This window comes from Zalophus californianus, chromosome 5, assembly GCF_009762305.2.
Source record: "Zalophus californianus isolate mZalCal1 chromosome 5, mZalCal1.pri.v2, whole genome shotgun sequence".
Taxonomy (NCBI): domain Eukaryota; kingdom Metazoa; phylum Chordata; class Mammalia; order Carnivora; family Otariidae; genus Zalophus; species Zalophus californianus.
In genome coordinates, this window is record NC_045599.1 from 48,160,525 (window position 1) to 48,184,508 (window position 23,984).

General features: G+C 41.4%; 1 protein-coding gene across 2 annotated transcripts; it reads right to left on the reverse strand.

Annotated features, from left to right (window-relative positions):
- Positions 1–18,333: 18,333 nt before the first annotated feature.
- Positions 18,334–23,667, reverse strand: HTR1A (5-hydroxytryptamine receptor 1A). Of its 2 annotated transcripts, none has more exons than XM_027607159.2 (2): positions 20,722–23,667; positions 18,334–18,629 (listed from the first exon to the last, which is right to left on the reverse strand). In XM_027607159.2, exon 1 carries the CDS (start codon positions 23,134–23,136, stop codon positions 21,868–21,870), a length of 1,269 nt encoding a protein of 422 aa, XP_027462960.2. In that variant the 5' UTR covers positions 23,137–23,667; the 3' UTR covers positions 18,334–18,629; positions 20,722–21,867. The 2 variants fall into 2 exon arrangements, with proteins under 2 accessions (XP_027462960.2, XP_027462959.2); XM_027607158.2 differs by having other exon boundaries at positions 18,334–19,479.
- Between the last annotated feature and the right edge of the window lie 317 nt (positions 23,668–23,984).

Genomic DNA, 23,984 nt, shown 5'->3' on the forward strand with positions numbered 1-23,984 from the left:
TTGAAATAAATTTACTAATATGACATTTATATCTCATTGCTCCACTGTTCAAGAAGCCACAATAATTTCCCGACATCTATTGCATTGTGAATTATGGATTCATAACGGAATTTATGAATTCTTAGCTTATCCTAGATCTAATCTTATAACTTTATTCTTTTTAATATGCCAACAAAGTCTAATTACACCAAGTGCTTTACTTCTCCCCTCATAAGTCATTAATCTCCGCATGCAAGCAGTTCCTTCTCTTATCTGCTGAAGCCAATCCTCCAGCCCTAAAGGTCAAGCTCGTCTCACGTCATGCAAAAGACACAATGAGCCAACTCCCTGGATTCCTTTAAATTCTCTACTAAGCTTCTGATGCAAATTGTATCACCTATACCACTTACATTGGGTTATTTATTTTCATCTCGTTCCATCTAATTGTTGGCTCTGTGTACTCTTGTCTCCCCAGCTGGCATATTATGGAAATAAATTTTTAATGGATTATAGCTACATATAAAATACATCTCACGTGACAAAACGTATTTGCTTCATAGTCTCAAAAGTTATAACAAACACAGTATGAACTTTCTGTAAAAATAAAGTATTTCTTATCATTAAGTTTTTCATTTTTATACCAGTTTCATTTTTATATCACGCAAGTTATGAAAATGCATGACAGAAAAAATGTTAAATCATCTTTAATCCTACCACAGAAAGATAAACATTATTAACATGTAGGTATATATTCAAGACTTTTTCTTATTCATATGCCCAAGTATTTTTTCATATACAGATATTTTGTAACTTGCTTTTCTCAAAACAGTACATGCATGCTTATACATCATTCTGAGTTATTACATAATATTCTATTATATGGATTACCATAATGAGTTCACTCCAACCCCATTATTGAATATTTAACCTTTGTCCAGTTTTTCTGTATTGTTCACACTGCTATAATGAACATCTCTATAAAGACATACTTGACTTGTGGTCTGATTATTTCCACCAAAGAATTTTCCAAAAGTTGAATTACTGACTTAAAAATAACAAACATGGAAAGCTTCATGATAGATAACACCAGTTTGTCTTCAGGAAAATTATACCAATTTACATATTATTAACTGTATGTATGAGTGTTTGTTGTCATCACACTTTCACTAATGATGAATGTTTTTGTTTTGTTTTGTTTTTTAATCTCACTATCCTTTTAGGTCACGGTTTTGTCCACTGGTGCATTTCTCAAAGTCATTAGTGGAATTAAGATTTGACTTCTACTCACTACCTACTTCCCACCCAAGCCTTGAGCTTGAACATGAACAAATATATTTTAGAAATACTCTTCAGGTAAGTTTTTCACAGATTTGCTTCTTTCCATCTCCACTGCTACCTCACTGTTCCAAACCACCATCTCCTAAGGTAGCTGGGCAACTCTCAACAAAACCTCCTAAGGGGGCCTCTCTTTATATTCCTACCCACCTGTGGAGTCCATCTACTGGGCAGCTGCCACAGGAATCCTTCTATAACATACAGCACATACCAGGTCACAGTGGTACAATGCCCAAACCTTCCCAGGCTTCCTGTGTCAACAATAATTCAGATGCCCTTGAATTTTTTTCAAGGTCTTACTTGCTGACCCTGGGCCCCTGACTCGGCATGAATCCTAATTTTGAGGAACCTAAAATGTATGCTATTTGGTGGGTCCAATTCAAGAAAAATAATGCAAACTTAGGTTTAGGGTCTTGATGCAGATGCAGATGAGGGACCCCGAAACTAACACCTTGCTTTGTAGCAAAGTGGCCTATGCTTTGATGTCACAGCTAGCGAATCTCTCCTTCCTTTACTCTTCTTCAGCCACACTGAACTTCTTTGATTCTTTTTAGCTTTTGCACTCATCACTGCATCTGCCCAAAGTGCTGTTCCTCCAGATCTTCTTGTGGCTGATTCGATTCTATTATTCGGATCTTGGCTCTAACCATCATCTCTTTAGAGAGGTCTTTCCTGACACAATAAATAAAATATAGCTCCCTGTCACCACTGCTAAGGCCCCTCATGGGAATCCTCTTATCACAATATTCTATTTTGCTTTTTATAGCCTTTTATAAGTATTTAAAAGTATATTGTTTAAAAAATAGATAAAAGTATCTTGTTTATTTATTCATTAACTTGTGAACTGTGTCTTCCCACACTAGATCCCATTAGAGCAAAGATTGTGTCAATACTGTGATCTCCAGTGCCTAAAAATGTAGAACACAGTATATGCACTCAATAAGTATTTCTAAACAAAGTGAGTAAAAGGATGGATGGATGGATGGATGGACGGATGGATAGTTGGTGGATGGATGGATGGACGGATGGATAGTTGGTGGATGGATGGATGGACGGATGGATAGTTGGTGGATGGATGAATAGCTGGCTGACTGGCTGAATTAGTTATATTCTAGGCATGCAGACATATCCCTCAGATCTGGTACTATTTCAACGACTTCTTTCAGAAATTCCTCAAAATATCTAGCCTGCTAATGGTAGCTTTAGCTCATTACACTCACTGACATAATCTATGTGGGTATTTTTTTTCTTTTTCTCTTTTTTATTGATTGTATTAGGAATTTAGGAAAGGCGAGAATTAAATGTGGGAACTCAGCTGATTATCAGAAACTAGAAAATTCTCATTCAACTTTAAAGTTTTCCATTTTCAATCTAAACAAATTAGATTGTAGGCATGAGGGAAACAGTCAACAACTTGTAACATCAAATTTATCAGGCTGTATAGGATCGGAAGGACAGGTGCATGTCAACAAAATTAACATCCATCAGGACACAGAACGCGGTCTCATCATCTAACTCCTTTAAAACTGGTCCGACATTTCCCTCAGAGAATATGGTTTGGCCAAATAATAAGCATTTTTAAATACATTCCTATAAGAATGATGACAGATGAAATAACTTGTTTCACTTAAGTGAGTCCGTATCTCTAAACAGCTTTTAAGGACATAGTTACCACACATGTAGGACAGTAGGAGATCAAAACTGTATTTGTCCAAAAAACACACCAACCTATCTTCCCGCTCTTTGTTGATATTTCCTGTTTGTTCTTGGGTTATTCCATGGATCGGGCATATCTTCATTCAACACCTCCAATAATGCAGTTTGTCATTCACAAACTTGGATTTGAAACATCTTTTTCCTTCTAGGAGTGTGATTCCTGCACTACAGATACATATCTCCCTCTCGACACAAGCAGTGCCTGTTCTGCCCATGACAGGGCCTCGTTCAGGTTTCCAGAAGACAGCGTTAACCTTGTCATCTCTGGCAGTCATTTTTAACTCTCTCAAGATCCAAAACTATGCCTTTGTATGATGTAGATATCTGAAATATGGATCACTTTGTTTTTATTCCATTTATACTTTCTATTTATGCTGAGTTCTAACTTGTTCCCTAAAAAATACCTTAGTCAAGGGCATCCTCTGAAAGCCACTCTGTGATTTAGGGACAGTGCCAATTGCTTTTTGTTGTTGTTGTTGTTGCTACGGTGAGCCAATTGTTCCTTATAGTTCTGTGTGACTTCTTCAGCCACTGCTGTGCTGGCTTCCAGACGACTCCCTGGGATAAGTGGAGACCAAGAGTTAAGTTGTATTGGCCTTTTCTCGTTCTTGCCCACAGGATAGAAGCTGTGCCACATGTGATACTCTCCGCTATAAAGCCCCACACCCATAAAGTTGTCATCATGAACCACACACCACATCTTGACATGAGGAGGTTTCTCGGTGACATCAGTTTTCCTCTAACCTCTTGTATCCCTGGGTGTCTGTATTTTAGAATCGCCCATTGGGTTTTCTTAGTTTGCTTTCGTAATAGCAATTTCTCAGGCTTCCCTCGAGACCCAATAATCAGAATCTCCAGGTGGGGGTGCAGTCATTCCTATACAGGTATCCCCGCTTTGGCATCACACCACTTCACTTTTATTTAAGACCTACATTAGTACCTGGTCTCACCAACCAAAAGAAATCTGAAGCGGATTTTCACTTTTGCACACGCACAAAAAGAAGGGTGCAGAGTGGAAATCACATTCAGCCTTTGTTTTGCTGAGGGAGCCCACACCTGAACAGCAGGAACAGCGCCTCCACTCTCCTTTCCCAGGAAGTCCACTCAGCATCTCAGGATCCCACTGCCCTAGCTTTGAACTGTATCTGTGAGCTTCGGTGCTTTGTCTCAATTTATGTTGTGCCTCTGTCAACAAGGTATGTCCTAAGGTCTCAGAAAAGCCTGAGAGGTTATTTTGGGGGTCTGGGAATGTTCAAAATTTTTCCATATAAGTTAATGATAATTGCTTCTTCACTTTATGCCATTTGGGTTAGGAAAGCTTTCATTGCAATGCTGTACTTTCAGATAGCGGGGGCGGGGGGTGGGGACCTGTATTTAAAAGCTTCCCTGGCAATTCAAATTAGCCAGGCTTTAAAACAACCATTAGAAAGTGAGTACTTACAAACAACCCCCTCCATCTTCAACACACTCTTTGAGGGGATAATGTTGGGAGTTTTGATCACAACTCGTTTTCTAGCTATTCAATTAAATCAAAAGCTTGGAAATGCTGCTGTGGGGTCATTTCACCCCCTGATTTTCCTCGTCCCCTGACCTTTCTCTCAGCATTTTGCCCACCTCTCACTAAGCTGGAAATTTTTCCCCTGTACATTTGGACATTGACAGCCCTCATCACTGAAGCTTTTCCTCTCTGCTGCTAGGCTCCTTCTTCTCCCCATGGGTACTCACTCCAGAATTTACTCTGATCTACAGCCAAACTAAAATGTTTCACTGCAGAAAACTGTATGAAGACCCTGTGCCTCTCTGGTGTATCCACAGTGCTATGTACCTAGCAGAAACTACGTAAATGTACTTAGAACAAATCCTACTCCAATCTGTAGACCCTAAATTTCAGGAAAACTTTCATTGAAAAATGAGAGAGTTGATAATGCAGGATGGATGGCTTTGTAAATTTTCTCTATGCATCCACTTTCAAAGATCTGTACAAGTTGTTGGAAAACATTTCAATAAATTCTGTTCTAGATGGTCAGTATTTATATACAGTTTAGAGGATGGCTCTACTTCATTTAAAATGAATTATCTCAAATATTAAAACAGAAGGTATTATTTCATAATATTAGCAGTTTCCAAGCTTAAAGGTATTAATTCCTGACCAAAGTAACACAGTAGGGGCAAACCTGTGACGGAAGTGACAGTGGATTTCTCCTCCAGGTTAAATATTGAAAAATCACAGACGCCAGGATCCAAGGTTAACACCACAGTTATGAGGCAACAATGCTAGTTCCATTTCTCATTTAATCCCGTACGCTGACTGATGGCATTCTGTGATAAATGCATTTATTATTCAGCAGCTAAAAGAGGAGGGAGGGCTTCCAGAGGAAGAACACAGAAAGGCTATATTGCTTGAGAATTTACAGGATCACTTTCAGATTTATTTCCCTTGAAACTAGGACTAATGCTAAATATAAACTTAGAGTTAATATAATTGAATTCTAGGTCAATAAAATATTTTTAATTAAAAATGATGATCTGAGATTATTCAGTGTTTAATAGTAGAATGAATGGCCACCTTATTCCTCTTGGATTTTTCATATTACTGAGATTTTTCATATTACTGAGGAGACAAGAGAAGCAGAGTGAAGACAGAATAGGCCTTTTTGCACATTAGCACTGTTAGCCTGTTTTTCTCCTGGGAACATGAAAATCCACCTCTTAATTCCACTCCTACCATTTGATTGGTAGATATATTTCTGTGTCAGAGCCATCAACACTCTGTGGACAGGGAATTGGAATCACTAAGCAGTCATGTAAACTTAAGATAATCACTTAAATTCCCTGGGTCTGTTTTGCAACTAGGCATATTTATTTGGAAACTCCTCCATTTCTATATCCCAGGGATGGAATAAGATTTATATGAGATTCTAAGTGTAAAAGCTCCAAGAAAAGTTAACAAGCATTATAAAAACAAGGTAGAGTTTATGACATTTTTGATCTGGGACTCTTCCTACCTCTTTGTTGGTCATAAAGGTTTCTTAAAATTTTTTCTTTCTAAAACATGAAAAGATGATTGCATACCGATTCATCTAGATCAAGGTTTCTCAATCTCAGCACTATGGATATCTGAAGACATATTTAGCTGTGCTTTGTAGGATGTTTTACAGATTCTTTGGTCTTTACCTACTGGAAGTCAGTTGCATCCCTCCAGTAGCGATAGTGAAGAATGTCTCCAGACATTGCCAGATGTCACAGGGGATGGGGGGGGGGGTGCAAACAACCTCTAGTTGAGAACCACTGACTTATATTCAATTTTTAACATATGGGCATAAAAATTATTTTGTTTAAAGTACATTCTACTTTATAAGATATGCTTAAGTATGCCAAATAATAAATTATATGAGTATATATGCAAATGTTCATAAAAAAATCAGTGAAGATGTTGTCAAACCCATGATTAGCACACTAGATGTTATTAAAATATGATTAAAAAGGTAAGAGGCATGCTAAAACAAGCATCATGAAAAGTCACACAACAAAAAGCTATCAAGGTAAGAGCACAATATTAGAAGTGCATACCAATTAAATATTTGAATATGATCAGATACCATATCATCAAAGCTTAAATGCAAAATGAGAAATAGATAATTAGGTCAATTTAAAGTTAATCTTCTTCCTAAATTGCTAAAGCAAAAACTGTAATGTCATCAGATGACACCAATCAAGTGTGTGTGTTTGAAATGATCAAGGCTTAATTATTTAACAATGAAGAATGAGAACAACAGCCCAGACTCAACATTTTCTGAATTTCACAGTTGGTTCTTAAAGTCCCCATTATTTGATGACACTCTGTCAGAGCTAAAATGTAACAAAAGAAAAAAAAGTATAATTTCCTCACATTTTATGGTTTTTATTACTATTGTTTTGGCAGCTTAAGGAAGCCATCTGCTTCCTCCGGAGAGGCTTAAGAGTGGTAACTGTGTGGTCCACTGTGAAAAACCATCCTGAACTGAAAGCAATGAAAAGCTCCCCCATCCCGGTAGTGCCAAAGATTAGGGAGCAAGGGAGACAGAGGGTGAGAGAGAGAAAGAGAACTTCAAAGTCAGGCGAAGGCAAAGCAAAGAAAAAAACAAAGAATACAGATGCCTCATTTTCTAGTATTTGACCAGTTACCAAGTTCATTCTTAAGTCTTATTGATTATCTTATTCCTTTAAAATAAAAGCTCTATTTTATGAACCATAATAGTTTGTAAATCTCCTCTTACTTCTCCCTCACACATTTGAAAAAGTCATTAGAAACAGCTGTATAAATCTGACTTTTACTTAACTGTCTTCTGTTTCATGCAATTACAAAATAAGAGTATGCAATCTAATATTAGATATAAGTTTTCTTCCCGTTCTCTACCTGCAGAAACAATGAACCACCCAATCACATGTTCTGCCTTGAGTAAAAATCCAATAACATTTGTTAAGTAGGTGCTACATAACAGAACTTTTGCTAAATATCTCCAGATATTATCTTGTTTAATCTCAGCATGAGGTTAGGAGGAATTGGTTATACTGTGAGAAGTACACTTGAATATGGGGAATCTTTTGCTATAGGATATTAATTTAATAGTGGTATTCGACTGAATAAAAGGAAGAGAAGTGAGTGAGAAGATGGACTATAAGGCAATTTAGGAAGCTGGAACAATCATGCAATCATGAACTAAAGGCATGAACTAAAACCTAAAATTGGAATGTGGGAAATTAAAAAAAAATATGGCATATATGAGAAACCTAAAAGTAGAGCAATAGGGCTTGGCAACCAGGGGAAGTTGGGGAAGAACCACGAAATAAGCTGGGAGTCAGCCATTCCCATGGATCTAGTTTAGTGCAAAGCCAGACTGTCTAATATCAGTAGACAACTCGATAACTCAGAGTTGCTTAACAGTTTAAGAATCCCTATTATAAAATAGCTAGTATAATTTTAGTTGTGTTAACTATTTACCCTACTGACATCATTGCCCTCGCTCCTATCACTTGTTATCTTACTTCTTGAATAAAAAAATCAATGGGCACAAATTCTCTCCTGTTTGTCAAAGTTTCAGTAATGAAGGATTCTACATATTCTTAGATGCAATGGTGAAGTGGGGGAAATCAGAGCAACTGCCAGCCCTAGAATGGACCCAAGTGTTTGATTTCCCATTCCCTCAATTTCAAACCATGCCAAAGGTTGGTGAAGGAGGAAGCCAGGCCAGGAGGGACCAAAAAAGAGGTCATATATACACTAGTGTAAGGATCAGTTCAAACTCGGAGGCTACTCTCAACAAGGACCCTTTGCAGCCTCCAATTCCATGCAATTTCATCTGGCTCCCGGATAGCAGATTCTCCAGTACAAGTGTGCTTTCATTTTGACTGTTGACCTGGGGCATCCAGCTAGAACTGTAACTCTCAAATGAAACAACTGACAAGTTGATTCTCATACAATAGCTTCCTTTCTCCCCAAAGCTGGATTATCTCTACCGCTTCACATGTGTCCCTTCATCTCCTGTCTCACACAAAGTCTCCACCTCAAAGCTCAACCCTTCAACCTCTTGCCTTCTTTAAGTCTTGGCTCCTTCAATGACCCCCTTATTCATGAGAATCTTCAGTTCTTCCTGCCTTCAATCGTTCTTCTTTGTTGCTTCCATTTTCCCGGTCTCTAGAGACATACTTTGGCCTCCTTTTATCTGAAAGAAAAAAAATGTTTATGTCATCCAACCTCCCCTTTAGCTCTCAGGACAGCACAGCCTATCATGATAGATAGTGTTCCTCACGCAATGTCTGCATGGCCTCTCTGTGTCCCCACACCTCTCATCACAGAGCTGCTTTCTTTCTCTTTTTAAGTCTAAAATTAGGGACACCGGGGTGGTTCAGTCAGGTAAGCTTCTGCCTTCATCTCAGGTCATGATCCCAGAGTCCTGGGATCGAGCCCCAAGTCGGGCTCCCTGCTCAGCGGGGAACCTGCTTCTCCCTCTGCCTCTCCCCCCACTCCTGGGCTCTCTCTCCCCTCTCTCAAATAAATAAATAAAATCTTTAAAAAAAAAGACTAGATTGAATTCTGGACATCTATCAAAGGCCTGTTTCTTCTTTCCCAAAGTAGCAACTTCTGTTCTTCATTTCCCTATTTCCAGTCTATTCCAATCTTCTCCCATCTCCGAATATGGGTTCCTCTCCCCTCCTACACTGTTGGTTGGAATACAAGCTGGGACAACCACTCTGGAAAACAGTATGGAGGTTCCTCAGAAAGTTGAAAATAGAGCTACCATACGATCCAGCAATTGCACTACTGGGTATTTACCCCAAAGATACAAATGTAGGGATCCAAAGGGGTACGTGCACCCTGATGTTTATAGCAGCAATGTCCACAATAGCCAAACTGTGGAAAGAACCAAGATGTCCATCAAGAGATGAATGGATAAAGAAGATGTGGTATATATACACACAATGGAATATTATGCAGCCATCAAAAGGAATGAGATCTTGCCATTTGCAATGATGTGGATGGAACTGGAAGGTGTTATGCTGAGCGAAATAAGTCAGAGAAAGACATGTGTCATATGACCTCACTGATATGAGGAATTCTTAATCTGAGGAAACAAACTGAGGGTTTCTGGAGTGGGGGTGGGGTGGGAGGGATGGGGTAGCTGGGTGATAGACATTGGGGAGGGTATGTGCTACGGTGAGCGCTGTGAATTGTGCAAGACTGTTGAATCACAGATCTGTACCTCTGAAACAAATCATGCAATATATGTTAAGGAAAAAAAAAAGAAGAAAAAGATAGCAGGAGGGGAAGAATGAAGGGGGAGAAATCGGAGGGGGAGATGAACCATGAGAGATGATGGACTCTGAAAAACAAACTGAGGGTTCTAGAGGGGAGGGGGTTGGGAGGATGGGTTAGCCTGGTGATGGGTATTAAAGAGGCACGTTCTGCATGGAGCACTGGGTGTTATGCACAAACAATTAATCATGGAACACTACATCAAAAACTAATGATGTAATGTATGTGATTAACATAACAATAAAAATTAAAAAAAAAATGGGTTCCTCTCCAACACCATTTTCACACTCAACCCATCTCCCAGGCCTCTCTGCGCTTTCCTTGCAGCCCTCCATTATTAATCATTCCCATTTCCGTCCTTCTTCCATCATACTCATCTAAGTTATTCCACTGCAATGTACATCTAAGTATGCTAGAGAATTCTTAAATAATCTCGTGTGTAATATAGGAATGCTTCTTGGCCATTTGTCATCTTATTGTTATCTACTCACATGTATAAATACACAAGCTTGGAAGACTGTCACTGGAAAAGCATGGTACAGATAATTTCATTTCCCTTGGGACAATTTATACGTGTTATACCCGTGGCAATACACCAAATCACAAGGTGCTCATTCTATAGTCCTTTTGTTTTTTGTATAATGTCATAATAATTAGTAATATCTATATTACAGAGTATAGAAAGCCTCCCTTTCAATTGTCCAAATGATAAAAGGAAAGTTCTCATTGTATCTCATGATTACCAGTCAACTTAATCAGCTTTCTGTCTGCTCCTGGCCTGGCTTGCTCCTCTACCACCTTTGGCATGACCCAAAATTGAAAGAATGGGGAATAAAATTTGCAAGTTGGAAACTTCCTTAGGGAGACATGTAGTGCGGATTTTGAGAGCCTAATGGGGAAAGCATAATGAAAGAAAAGGATGCCTCAAAGAAAGCAAAAGCCATTGAAAATCAATTGTGTCTATTTTATAATTTTCCCAAAGACCCAAAGATGTGGCTCAGGGGCATTATTGTAAACACACTCCATAAAACAAAAGCTAGAGCGAAACTAAGTCTCTGAACTAAGGCACCAGTGATGGGCACAAGGCTTGCTCCTGGCTGCCCAGTATCGTTCAGAATATACAAGAGAGGTGTGTCATCTTGGCCTATGTTCATTTCTCCCCAGCAGGTTTGTGACCTTGACCAAAACGAAGAGCATCTTGCAGTCACCTCACTTATCTAGTGCAACCTCACTGATGGGGTATTTTATATTTTATTTTGATATATTGATCATGATAGACTAACTTCTGTACAACCTAAAAAAAAAATCTCAGTTTAATTAAATTAAACTCAGCTTTCATTTTTGTTCGTATCACAGTCAAAGGCTGGTTGGTGGGGAGGGGAATGGGGAAGACTGGTCTACCTAGAGAATTAGAAATTCAACTCTACACCTGTGGCCCCATACTCCTCTCTGACCAGGGAGTCCTCTTCATTTACCTACCAAATAAGAAAAGATGATCATTCTGGAGCTCTTTACATTCAAACCCTCAAAGTGATGATATCAATCTGAACATACCATATTAGTGTGACACCAGCCTCATAGCCACACCCTACAAGAAGAAAGGCAGGAAAATGTAGTGTAGCTGTGTACTCACGAAAAAAAGGTCTTAAATATTGACAACTACAAACATGCTCTGATACATTATTAAACCATAATAAGATGTTGTTATAACCAAAAGAAAGTATGAACACTAATGTTAACATCATCAATGATTATTAGGGTTGTTTCTAGAATTGTGCTGACCACTCAGACCCTTTACAGGAACTGAAATTCATTAGGCTGTTTCTAACACCTCCATGCATGGTTAATTCCTCCTAAACCTTGAACTGCCCGTGCATGTTCATAAACAGGTCATCATTACACATTCACAATGTGATATCAAAACATTACAGAGCTATAGCAGAAACAGAAAACTATAGACCCGTATCTCATATGAATATAGATAGAAAACCCTCAAAAATACTAGCAAATCTATTCCAGTAACACATAAAAAGAATTATGCATCATGACTAAGTGAGATTTATCCCAAGAATCTAAGGGTGGTTTCACATCTGAAAATAAATTAATGTAATACACCACATCAATAGAATAAAGCAAAAAATATATATATATGCACATGATCATCTCAACTGATCGAGAGAAAGCATTTGGTAAAATCCAACACACTTCCATGATAAAAACACTCACCAATGTAGGAAATAAGGAAATTTCCTCAACCTGATAAAGTACAGCTATGAAAAATCCGTAGTGAAAAACATACAAAATAGTAAAAGTCTGAGTGCTTTCCCAACATGACCAGGAAGAAGATAGGATATCTGGTCTCACCATTTTCTTGCAATCTTGTACTGGAGGTTCTAGCCAGGAAATTGGGCAAAAAAAAAAAAAAAAGAAAAGAAAAGAAATAAGGCATACAGACTGGGGGAAGAAAAGAAGTAAAACTATTCCTATTTACAGATGACACAATGTTATGTACAGAAAATCCTCAGACATTCCCCAATAGTGTATTAGAATAAACAAAACTGCAGAATAAAACATCAATATACAAATATCTAGCATGTTCTATACAATGAACAATTTGAAAAGAAATAAAGAAAGCAATAAGCTTCCAGTTATGGAACAAATCAGTCATGGGGATGAAAGGTACAGCATAGTGAATACAGTCAATGGTATGGTAATAGCGTTGTATGGTGACAGATGGGCACGACACTTGCGGTGAGCATAGCATAACCTATAGAGTCACTGAATCACTATGTTGTACACCCAAAACTAATGTAACACTGTTTATCAACTATACTTCAATTTAAAAAAGATATTTTAAATTTTTTTTAAAAGAAAGCAATATTTTATTTATAATACCATCAAAGAGAAGAAAATACCTAAGAATGAATTCAACAAAATGAATGTAGACTTGCACTCTGAAAGCTACAAAACGCTGTTAAAATAACTCAAAGCAGACTTAAATATGTGGAAAGACATTCCATGTTCATGAATCTGAAGATTTAATATTGTTAAGATTATGATATTCCTCATATTGATCTACATATAGATCCAATTCAATCCCTATTAAAAATCTCAGCTTTCTTTTTTTTTTTTTCTGAAATTGACAAGCAGATCTTAGAGTTCATATGGAAATGTAAGGGACACAATAATTGAGATATTCTTGAAAAAAAGTTCTTATATTCTGATTTCAGAACTTATTACAAAGCTGTAGTAAACAAGACTGTATGATACTGGCATAAAGATATACATACAGATCAGTGTAATAGAATTCGGAGTCCAGAAATAATCCCTTACATTCCTGCACAACTGATCTTCATCAAGACTGCTAAAAATACTTCCATGAGCAAAAATAGTTGTTTCTTCAACAAATATATGGGAAGTCCAAAAATCTGAAGTTGAGTACCATGTTTACACTATACACAAAAGTCAACTGAAAATGGATCAGCTACCTAAATGTAAAAGCTAAAAGTATACAACCCTTAAAAAATAGATACGAGTAAAACTTTGTGACCTTCTTAGATACAACACAAAAAGCATAAGCAACAAAAGAAAAAATAGATAAATTGGACTTCACCAAAATTAAAATCATTTTCATTGCAAATGATAACATCAAGAAAGTGAAAAGACGATAGAATTGAAGAAAATAATATCCAAATCATCTTCTGATAAGAGTCTAGTATCCAGAATATAGAAAAAACTTCTACAAAAAGACCACCTGAGTTTAAAAGTCAGAAAAGAATTTGAATAGCTATTTCTGATAAGATATACAAATGGTCAATAAACACATGAAAAGATGCTCAATATCAATGGTTATTAGAGAAAGGCAAATAAAAACCACAATGAGATAGCACTGCAGATGAACTAGGATGGCTACCATCAAAAACACAGATAGTAACAAGCCCTGGCAAGGAGACATTGGAAGGGACCCTTTTACATAGTTGGTAAGAATGCAGAAAGGCAGAAAAGTGCAGCCACTTTGGAAAACATTTTGTAAGTTCCTTAAAATGTTAAACATATGGTTGGCCCATGACTCAGCAATTCTACTCCTAGCTTTATATCCAAGATTATGAAAACATTCCCATGCAGAAATTTGTACACAAATGTTCACAACAGCATTATCCATAATAGCCAAAAAGTGTAAACAACTCAAATGTTTATTAATGGATGAATGAATAAAATGTAGTAGATCTATAAGATTAAATATTATTCGGCAATATAAACAAATAAAGTATTGGTACCTAATACAACATGGATAACCTTTAAAACATTATGCTAGGTAAAATATGCCCTTTACAAAAGACTACATATTATATGAAATGTTCTTAATGGGCAAAGTCAGAGACAGAAAGTAGATTAGTGGTTGCCTGGAGCTCTGGGTTTGGTGGGAAATAAGGAGCACCTGTTAATGGATACCACACTTATTTCGGGGGGGTAATAAAAATACTCTAAAATGGATTGCAGTGATGGCTGCCCAACTCTGTGAATGCACTACACCCCTTCAAATCGTATATTTTAATGGGTTAATGAAAAGAATGTGAATTATATCTCAATAGACCTGTTTTCAAAATTAAACTAATATACAACATAACAAGATGCCAGTGGTAGCATAGTAGGACGTTACATTCGGGTAACTTGGCTTGCCAAGGCAGTTTTTTTTTTTTTTTCTCACTATGTAGAGTATATGCCAGAGTCTGGGGATTTTAGGACTATATGAGACTTAGTAAGACCCCATCCCCATTCAGGGCTCTCCATGACCTCCCCCTAAGAGGCTGAATACAAATACTTTCAACCTGAAGGAGTCTGCTGTCATGAACTGAGAAAATTCTAGAATTTGAGCACACAGATCCCTAAATCTTCAATTTCTTGGTATTTCCTATTGGAAATATACCCTTTGTAGATTTCATAGTAAATTGTATCAGATTTAAGATTTATTTCTTCAAGTGCTCATTTTCACCAAGCCTCAACCTCACATCTCTGGTAACTTTTTCAAGGTGTCCGTTCAAATGTTACCTTATCAGTCAGCCCTTCCTTGAACATCCTATGAAAAATAGGAACACTGGGGCGCCTGGGTGGCTTAGTCAGTTAAATGTCTGCCTTCAGCTCAGGTCATGATCCCGAGGTCCTGGGATCAAGCTCCCCATCGGGCTCCCTGATCAGCTGGAAGCCTGCTTTTCCCTCTCCCTCTGCTGCTCCCCCTGCTTGTGCGCTCTTTCTCTCTCTCCCTTTCTTTGTCAAATAAATAAATAAAATATTTAAAAAAATAGAAACACTCTTGCCCTCCATCTCAACACTTGCTATTTATCATACTCTAGTTTATTTTTTCCCATAATACTGAGCACATCAGTGCATGTGTGTGTGTGTGTGTGTGTGTGTGTGTGTGTGTGTGTGTGTGGTTTTGTTAATTTTTTTCTTTCCTTCTTTGGAATGTAAACTCCTTAAGGCATGAGACTGTATCAGTTAGCCTTTTCAGCATGACAAATTACCTTCAGAATTTAGTGCCTTAAAATAACAACCATCTATTTTGTTCACAAGTCTGTGCTTTGACAATTTGGTAATAAATGAAGATGTTAGCTGTGCTCACTCTTGCATTTGCAGTCAGCTTCTGAGTCACTTGAGATCTGGCTCGTCCATGATGGCCTTAGCTAGGATGACTCTTGGTCTCCAGCAAGTGAGCCCAGGCTTGTTTATGTGGTGGTTGCTCAGGATTCTGAGGGAGCATGTGGAAGAGTGCAAGGCCTCATGAGCTGCGTGGTCACTTCAATCTGGCCTGTTTTATTGGTCAAAGCAAATCACAAGCCAACCCAGATTCAAGTGGTGAGAAAGCCTCCAGACCTTTGTAGGAGAAGCTAAAAGTGAGACTGCAAAAATGTTCAGTAACTGTAGCATTTTTACAAATAATCTACCACAGACACTTCATCTGCTTTGTTCACTGCTGTATCCCAAGCACCTAGAACAGTGTCTGACCCACAGGTAGTCCTGAAATATTAGTTGAACAAATGAATGAATCATCTGCCCACTATTCCTGAACCAGAGGCTGTCCCAGGAATTGCTTCTTTTCCATTACAAATCCTTACAATGCAACATCTGCTTGCAAGAAACCACATTGTTTGTGAATATTTGCAACTGGAGTTCTGTCTCTACTGTTCTGTTAAAGTTACAATCAGCTTCCACCATTTGCCTTCTCTTAGTTCTCATAACGTCAGCGCAATTGTTCCCGGAAACAGTGAAGCATACCAGATTTCAGAAAATGCTTCTCATCCAAGGACCATGGAGAAGTTTCGAAATACTTCCTCCTCCATCTCCACAGCTATCCAACCTGTAAGATAGGTGAGTCCTATGATCTACTCCTTCCTTTCCCTGTTCCTCCTCCCAGCCAGCCTGTTTCCTCTTCTTTCTTCAAACTTGAACCCAGCTGAGACACAATGGAACAACCAATTGCCAATGCAAGACATCTCCGTGAAATCCTGCCCTGGGGAACTTTCCAAAAGCTGGACAATTGTGCAGTGTTACAGATAGGCATCATAGAAATGACTGAATCAGTTACTGAAGTGTCTGGGGACCCAACTCATTTCCCCATCCCTGCCATTTCCACAAAGCACAGTGAGATGGAAAATAGAAATAAGTCACAGCATAGTCTAGCCTCCTGGATCTAGATTTTCTAGGAAAATCTGGCTTTAGGATCAAACAGGTCTGCCATGGTTCTTGATAACTGGACTTGAAGAGTAAAGTGGATTGCTCTGCTCTCCACTGGGTCAACTGGACAAACTCAATCTTCTAGGCTTCATGTATCCTTACCACACTGCCCATCATGGTCTGTTTGGGTTACCCTCCTTGAAAGGCTGCTGTAGTACCTTGGAATTGTGGCCTCTCCAAAAAAACAACATATTCCACTAAAAGAAAAGAAAAATGCATCAACAATCAGGGTCTTGATCCAAGCATTGTTCTCTGAAGATCATTCCTCACATGCTCTCCCAAATGACAAACTGTTCCATTGCTGTGACATGTATCAATCCCTTTCCCAGAAGGCTCCTGCCATCTGGGGCTGGAAATTCTCTTAGCAGAGAACAAAGCTTTTTTTATATTTACAGATCAAGTTAAAAAAAAAAAAAAAGACCCAGAGGAGAAGTAACTCTTGACTTCCCCTTTTCTGTCGTTGCCCACATCTCCAGGGCGCAAAACCTCCTCTGCCTCTTCAACTCCCCCTCCTCACGTCCAGACACCAAGTCCTCCCAGTTCTTTCTTTGGTGTCTAACTCGTTTTCCATTCCTTGTGCTGACATCTCACAATCAGGTCTTCATTATTTCACCTGCGTCACTGAAATCAGCTCCATACAGAACACTTCTGTCTTCATTCTTAATGATCCACACCAACTAAAACTATAGTTCTAGATTTTAACCTGGAATTTTAATGATTCCACATATGATCTCTAGCACTTTCTTCTATACCTACCCGCTGCTATGTTAATCTCTTGCTTTGGCTAAAGTGGTCTAATTGGTGTTTCTGAAAGGATCTGCTACCCCAAATTTCAATAGTATATTGTGTGAAAATCACTTAGCAAAAACTTTAGCATTACATAAGTATGAATTATTCTGTCTTGTACCTACCCCTGATCAATCTTTTGTCAACATTTAATAGTTTAATAATTCTCTTCCTATTCATATGCTGTGCTCCTACTCTGTCAAGACATTCTTCCTCTTATCTAGTTACCCCCAACTGCCATTTCTCTGACTTTATAGATTCATCTTTTCTCTCTCTTCCCAGACCCTTCTGATACAACACATGGGAAGCCATGAACCTGCATCTTTTTCCAGGATCTCCACCTCCTCAACCAACCCAGGCTACCAGTATCCAGCAATGCCGTAACAAATTTCATCCCAGGCCCCCCCTTGACAAGAAGATGGGATCAGGTTGTCTTTGGCATATCCTAAAGAATGTCTGCCTTTTCAAACCACTCCCTTCCATGTACCCACAGCTCAGTCCTGGATGCTTTATGCAGCTTTCCCTACCTAGTCTTTCCTACCCACCCCCCAGCTCACAGCGATCTTTGTCCCCTGAATTCTTACAGGGCCAAACTCTTGTGACTTGCCCTGTTGAGATTATATTAATATTCTACCAATAGTATTCCTTTAGCCTTCGTAGCTTGTTCTTATATACCCCAATAGGTTGGAAACTCCTTCAACGTGACAAAAGTATCTTATATGAATTTGTAGACCCATATGTCAACATTATTGAATGGAGCCTGACACGTGGTGGCTCCTAATTTGTTACCCAGGCTTGTTAGTCACACTGGAAGTGAATGATAACGATTTTCTTTCTCAGTTTGAGTGTTGATGGAGACTCAGGAAGGCCTGTAGAAAACAGAAAACCATTGTCCCCTTGGAGGAATAGATGCCAGAGCAGAGAACAAGGGCCAAGAAGGGAGATACCCAGAATCTAAAAAACAAATGTTTCAAAGGCATCATTTTATTCAAGTTCAGGGACACATTAATGGAACAGTTTTCAGATGAGAAATTCTAGACAGCTTTTCTTCTCCCCATTCCCCTGTCTTTACTCTTCATTATTGCGAGAACATGTGTATACATGTAGTGAATGTACAAGGCTTCCTGCAGCTTCAGAGCGCTCTCTTCTGGGGCCAAAATATCCCTGACCTTTGTGTTCCCCGTGGGTTGTACCGGGGCTCAGCATGTCCTGCAGCCATCATTCTGATAGCAGAAAGCAGTGGAATTACCAAACATACCATGGGAAACAAGAGGCATTGCCGATGATTCTAACGGGGGGAAAGAGAGCATAAAAATTAATTTTAGCATAGTAATAGATCTTCCATACAGAACCCCACTATCAAGTGAGACCCAGACAGAAAGGAAAATGCCTCTCCATTTTTAACTGAGTGACAAATGCCAAAACAATGCACTGCTTTAATTGAAACCAGGGGAGGCTACTTTCTTCTAGCTACAAGTTGTGGGAAGACAGAGGAGGGGCATCAGACTGTCCACTGCTTTAAAAACACAAGATGCGGTTGTGTTTCTTGTTGCTTTCACCAGAGGCTGCATTTCTCTTCTGCGTGTCCTCCACCCTGTCCATATTAATTAGACAGATGTCTAAGTCTTAACCGTAGGTGTCAGTCAGGGAAAATTCATGGTTTCCTGGCAAAACGATGAGATGTGACCTCTTTTCAGAGACAGGATTTTTTTTAAAAAGAAATCACTCATTTAGAATGAGTTTCATATCCCTGATCTATATAGCAGAATCTTCTCCTGATGACTGTATTTTTTAACTTCAATTTTTAAATAATACAAAAAAATACAAGTAGACAGTAATTCCGATTAAAATACAGATGCATGGGTTACTGATATCAGTTTATTGTAGCATTACCATTAATAAAGTCCTTTATTGTCACAGAGAAAAGTGAAGGCCAATTTTGATGCATATATATTTTGTCTTAATATAAAGACTAAAAGAAATAAAAAGCATCAGGGGCTGTTGACTGCTATGCACTTATTCCCCAAATTTCTCTATTGCCTTGGCAATTATGCTCCAATTGGATGCTCCTTCCTCATTTTGATGTAATTCCTCCAAAGTAGGAAGAATAAATGTCCAAAAACCATTGCCATACAGTTCTGTAAGAGATACAAATAAATGGAAGACTCAAGACTTTGAATGTAATACTTGCTGGCCAAGGTGTAATTTTGATAAACAAATTTTGAACTTGAATTCTTTTACATATATAATTTGTTTTAAAATTAAGGAAGACACACAGAAAAGTGCATTTTCATACAGCTGTACTGAACTTATTGTGAGCAAAAAAAGAAACTGAATTTTCAAATGAATAATTTTTGGACCGAAGAAGTCTACCTTAGCCCCTTATCAGCATTACATATGCATAAACAAACCATCCAGTGAGTGTCCAGAGTTCTTATACTTTATCTTAACTGGATGTGATGCTTATTCTCAGTTTCAGTTAGAGAAAATGATACCAAATGGAGGCTTTGTTCTGTTGACAAACAAGAGAATGGCTTCAGTGATAGAGCTGTCTTTTCACCTAAATACAAGTGAACTTTCCATTGGCAACTTTTGCAACACTGTTCCCAAAACAGCCAATGCAATCATTCAAAAGGTCCAGTTGAAGGGAGAAGGGAGTAAAAATCAATAACTTTGTGCAATTACTGGAAAACACAACCGTTAGTCATCAGAAAATCAGAGGCTACATCTAACTAACTAACCTCTTGATCCCAGTCCTGTGGATGGAAATTTACATTCAAACGGAGCACCAAAATCACACTTCCCTTCTGGGGGCAGTAAAGATTATAACTGTTTCTCAGCAGAAGTGGCAAGGTTGAAAGAGTAACTTTTGTGGGGGAGAAAGCTTGGAGTGCTCCACATATTCAAATGGCAAGAAACTGGTTTGCCCTAGACCTGTGGCTCACATCAGGCCAAGGAGCAAACCTAACCCTGTACAAGATTCTCAGGGACTCCTCAGCGAGAGTACCCCTAACTAGTCTTTGGGGCCCCATTATTTAAGGTAACTGTGAAGTCCCAGACGGTACTAAACCTGTCGGGGCCCATTTGATTGGAAACCTGGAATTCCTATTTGGAAAGCAAAATCCTGGTAACTGTGTGCTGGACGTCCTACAGAATAAATCTCGTGTAGTGTTAGGACGCGCTTAACAGAACTATTCTATCCGAAAGGACAGGGGGTAACTAGGAAGAAGGCGTCTACATCCTTTGGATGAAACTGCCCTTTCGGCTTTCACGAGCAGCGCCATCTGCAGGCCGGGCCGCGCGCACTGACATCTCCTCCCTCTTAAAGGCCCGACACTCCCCCCCTTTTGGCTTCCCGGGTCCCGCTCCTCCCGCCGGACCTAGCTCCAGCGGCTTCCGCAGACCGCCGCGGTTTAGACGTCCTTCTGCGCGTACCGCGGCGTAGGTGGAAGAATGGCTGCAGTTGGTTGAGTTCCTCGCGCGCGCGCCGAGCGCACACCAGACAGCCGCTGCCTGCGGAGGCGCGGGGCAGGTAGGCGGCTGGGCGGCCTAAGTACACGCACCTTGGCCGGCGGGCACAGCCCGCGGTAGGTAAGTGGCGACACCAGAACGTGCAGACGCGCCAGCAGCCTATACAAACAGAAGTCCGTTCTCCCTCCCACTGTCAGTTTCTTTGGTGAGTGCTGACGCCTTCAAGGCAAGCACAGATAAAAATCGTTCCGCACTCCCTTCTCGCTCTCCCCCAGTGGCCCAGCCTTGCTTGTACTTACAAGTCCACTCTAAGAGACAGCTTCTGGCCACTTGTTTGGAGTCCAAGAAAACAGAGCTGGGGGCTGGGCGCGGAAGAGTTACTCTGCAGGTCTACACAGGGAGGCGGGGATTACCAGGGACACCACAGTCAGTGGGAAAAACAGACCCTCCAGCTTTTCCCGACTAGCAAACCTATGCAGAGGGACTAGGGAGGGCATATAGAAAAGCTGGAAAGAAGGGATGAAACTGAAAAATAAAAGTGAGTTTCCAGGGGGAGGGCGGGAGAGAGTTGGGAATAGGGAATGAAGCAAACTCCTGAACGTTTAATACAAGTTCTAGCAATGGGGCGATCGGGTGGGAGCCGTTAAGTGGGCGCGGCAGCTGGGTGTACTGTTTTTCTGTGTAGATTTTTTGCCTTGAATGGCTGAGGCTTAAACTTCCGCCGCGAAGATTTGGGGTGCAGAAGAGGGACGAGGCAAGTGCAGGGATCAGAACTGATTCTGAAGCCAAAGTCTGAGCCAAGGTCGCTTATCACAAACCGGGGAGTTTCCCAAGCCCTCCAGACCCTCCGCTGGGGCTCTTTGCACAAAGCGCACTCGTCCGTCCGAGCAGGGGATTGGGCGACGGGGGAGGAGGGACGAGGTCTGGAAGCTGGGGACCCCGAGCAGCCGAGAAAGTCAGAGGAAAAGTAGCGAGCTATCATAGGTGTTGATTCCAGAGGGCTGGAGGAGGCAGAGAGGATGGGGCGGACCTACTCGCCGACTACTCCTCCACCATCATCCGCGGCAGAACTTGCACTTGATGATCTTCTTAAACGCATTTTGGAAGTCTTTGTTGAAGTAGGCGTAAATGACAGGGTTGAGCAGAGAGTTGGAGTAGCCCAACCAGTTGATTATGGCGCCCAACAGGGTGGGCATGTGGCAGCTGCTCTCGCAGAAGGGCAGGACCAGGGCCACGATGAAGAAGGGTAGCCAGCAGAGGATGAAGGTGCCCATGATGATGCCCAGCGTCTTCACCGTTTTCCTCTCTCGGGCCAGGGCCATCTTGCGCTTGGCCTCCGCGTTGCGCTCATTCTTCTTCTCGAAGGAGGCGGGGGCGCAAGGGATTGCACCCGCCTCGCTGGGCAGCGGCAGGTGCTCTTTGGAGTTGCCCACCCGGTGCACTTCAATCACCTCCAGGGCGGCGCCCTCGTCACCCTGCCTCACCGCGCCGTTGGTGCACAGAGCACCCCCTGCCTTATTCTCCACACCCTGCCTCCATTCTCTGCTCCCCGGATCGCCGTTTATGCTCTTCTTGGGCGGCGGGGCTGGCGACACCCCAAAGCGGGTGTCCGCTCCCTTCTTCTCCACCTTCTTGACTGTTTTGCGGATGCGGAAGCGCGCAGCTCGGAAGATGCGTCCGTAGAGAACCAGCATGAGCAGCAGCGGGATGTAGAAAGCGCCAAAGGTGGAGTAGATAGTGTAGCCGTGGTCCTTGCTAATCGTGCACGCGTCGGGGTCCGAGCGGTCTTCGGGGGTGCGCCAACCCAGCATGGGCGGGATGGAGATAAGGAAGCCAATGAGCCAAGTGAGCGAAATGAGCGCAGCGGCGCGCCGGGGCGTCCTCTTGTTCACATAGTCGATGGGGTCTGTGATGGCCCAGTACCTGTCCAGTGCAATGGCGCACAGGTGCAAGATGGACGAGGTGCAGCACAGCACGTCGAGGGCAATGAATAGGTCACAGGTGACCTGCCCCAGTGTCCATTTGTTGAGCACCTGGTAGAGCGCAGCCATGGGCAGCACCAGCACCGACACCATGAGGTCGGTGACAGCGAGCGAGCCGATGAGATAGTTGGCCACATTCTGCAGGGAGCGCTCCAGGGCGATGGCGGCCACCACGCACGCATTGCCCAGCACCGCGCAGAAAATGAGCGTGCCCAGCAGCAGTGAGGTGATCACTTGGTAGCTGAAGGTCACGTCGGAGACGCCAGTAGCGTTGCCGCGTCTCCCGGGGGGACCCTCTGACAAGGTGGTGTTGTTGCCCTGTCCCGGGCTGAGCACATCCATGCCTGCGCGCCCGGCAGGGGGAGGGGGAGGGGAGAAAGTGCTGCGTTAGGATCCCCCTCGCCCCTCCCCCTGGGGTCTTCCACCCCTCTCTCCTGGGGAATTTCAGGTGGAGGGAATGCAGGGACTCAACGGGAAGTTCTTACTGCTCAGGCGAGGGCATCTCCGAGGAGCAGCTTCCAGGCGCTCCCTGGGCTCCCTTGGTCCAGCAGGCTCAGAGACTCCAGCTGGGAAAGGAGTTCGCCAGAGAACAGCTCCGGGACCTCTGGGCGTTGGAGAGGTGGCTGGAACGTCTGTTTCTCACTGTCCATTTTACTTTGCCGCTGCCCAACTGGCCGCCGGAGCCGGAGTCTCCCCACTAGCAAACAGTCTTCAATCTTAGAAGTATCTGGAACAGAGAAGCCTCGTCCTCTAGGGTCACTCTGTGACTCTCCTCTTCCTGCTTCTCTCCCTTTCTCTTTTCCACTCTCTCCTGTCTCCCCTCTAGAAAGCCTTCTCCCCCTCTTTCTCCCTCTCCCTTCTCTTTCAGTCTCTTTCTTCCCCTTTATCCTTCCGTGTGTCGCTCCGACAGTCTGAGAGTGTCCCTCCCTCCCACGCTAACCCTCCCCTCCTAACACTTCCCCAACCCTGAGTGTCTCTTTCCTCTGGGTCCCCGCCCACCTCTCCCTCTAGCTCAGCGTCTTTTCGTTCTAGCCCCTTTTGGTCGGCAGAGATTCAGAATTCACTTCCACCGGATCTGCCGCCGGTCAGACCAATATTAGAACATATAACTCCGCCTCTCACCCAGCCAAACTCGAGAGGAGAAAAAAATCCTAACTATCCATTGCTTCATATTTCTGTCAAATTATTAA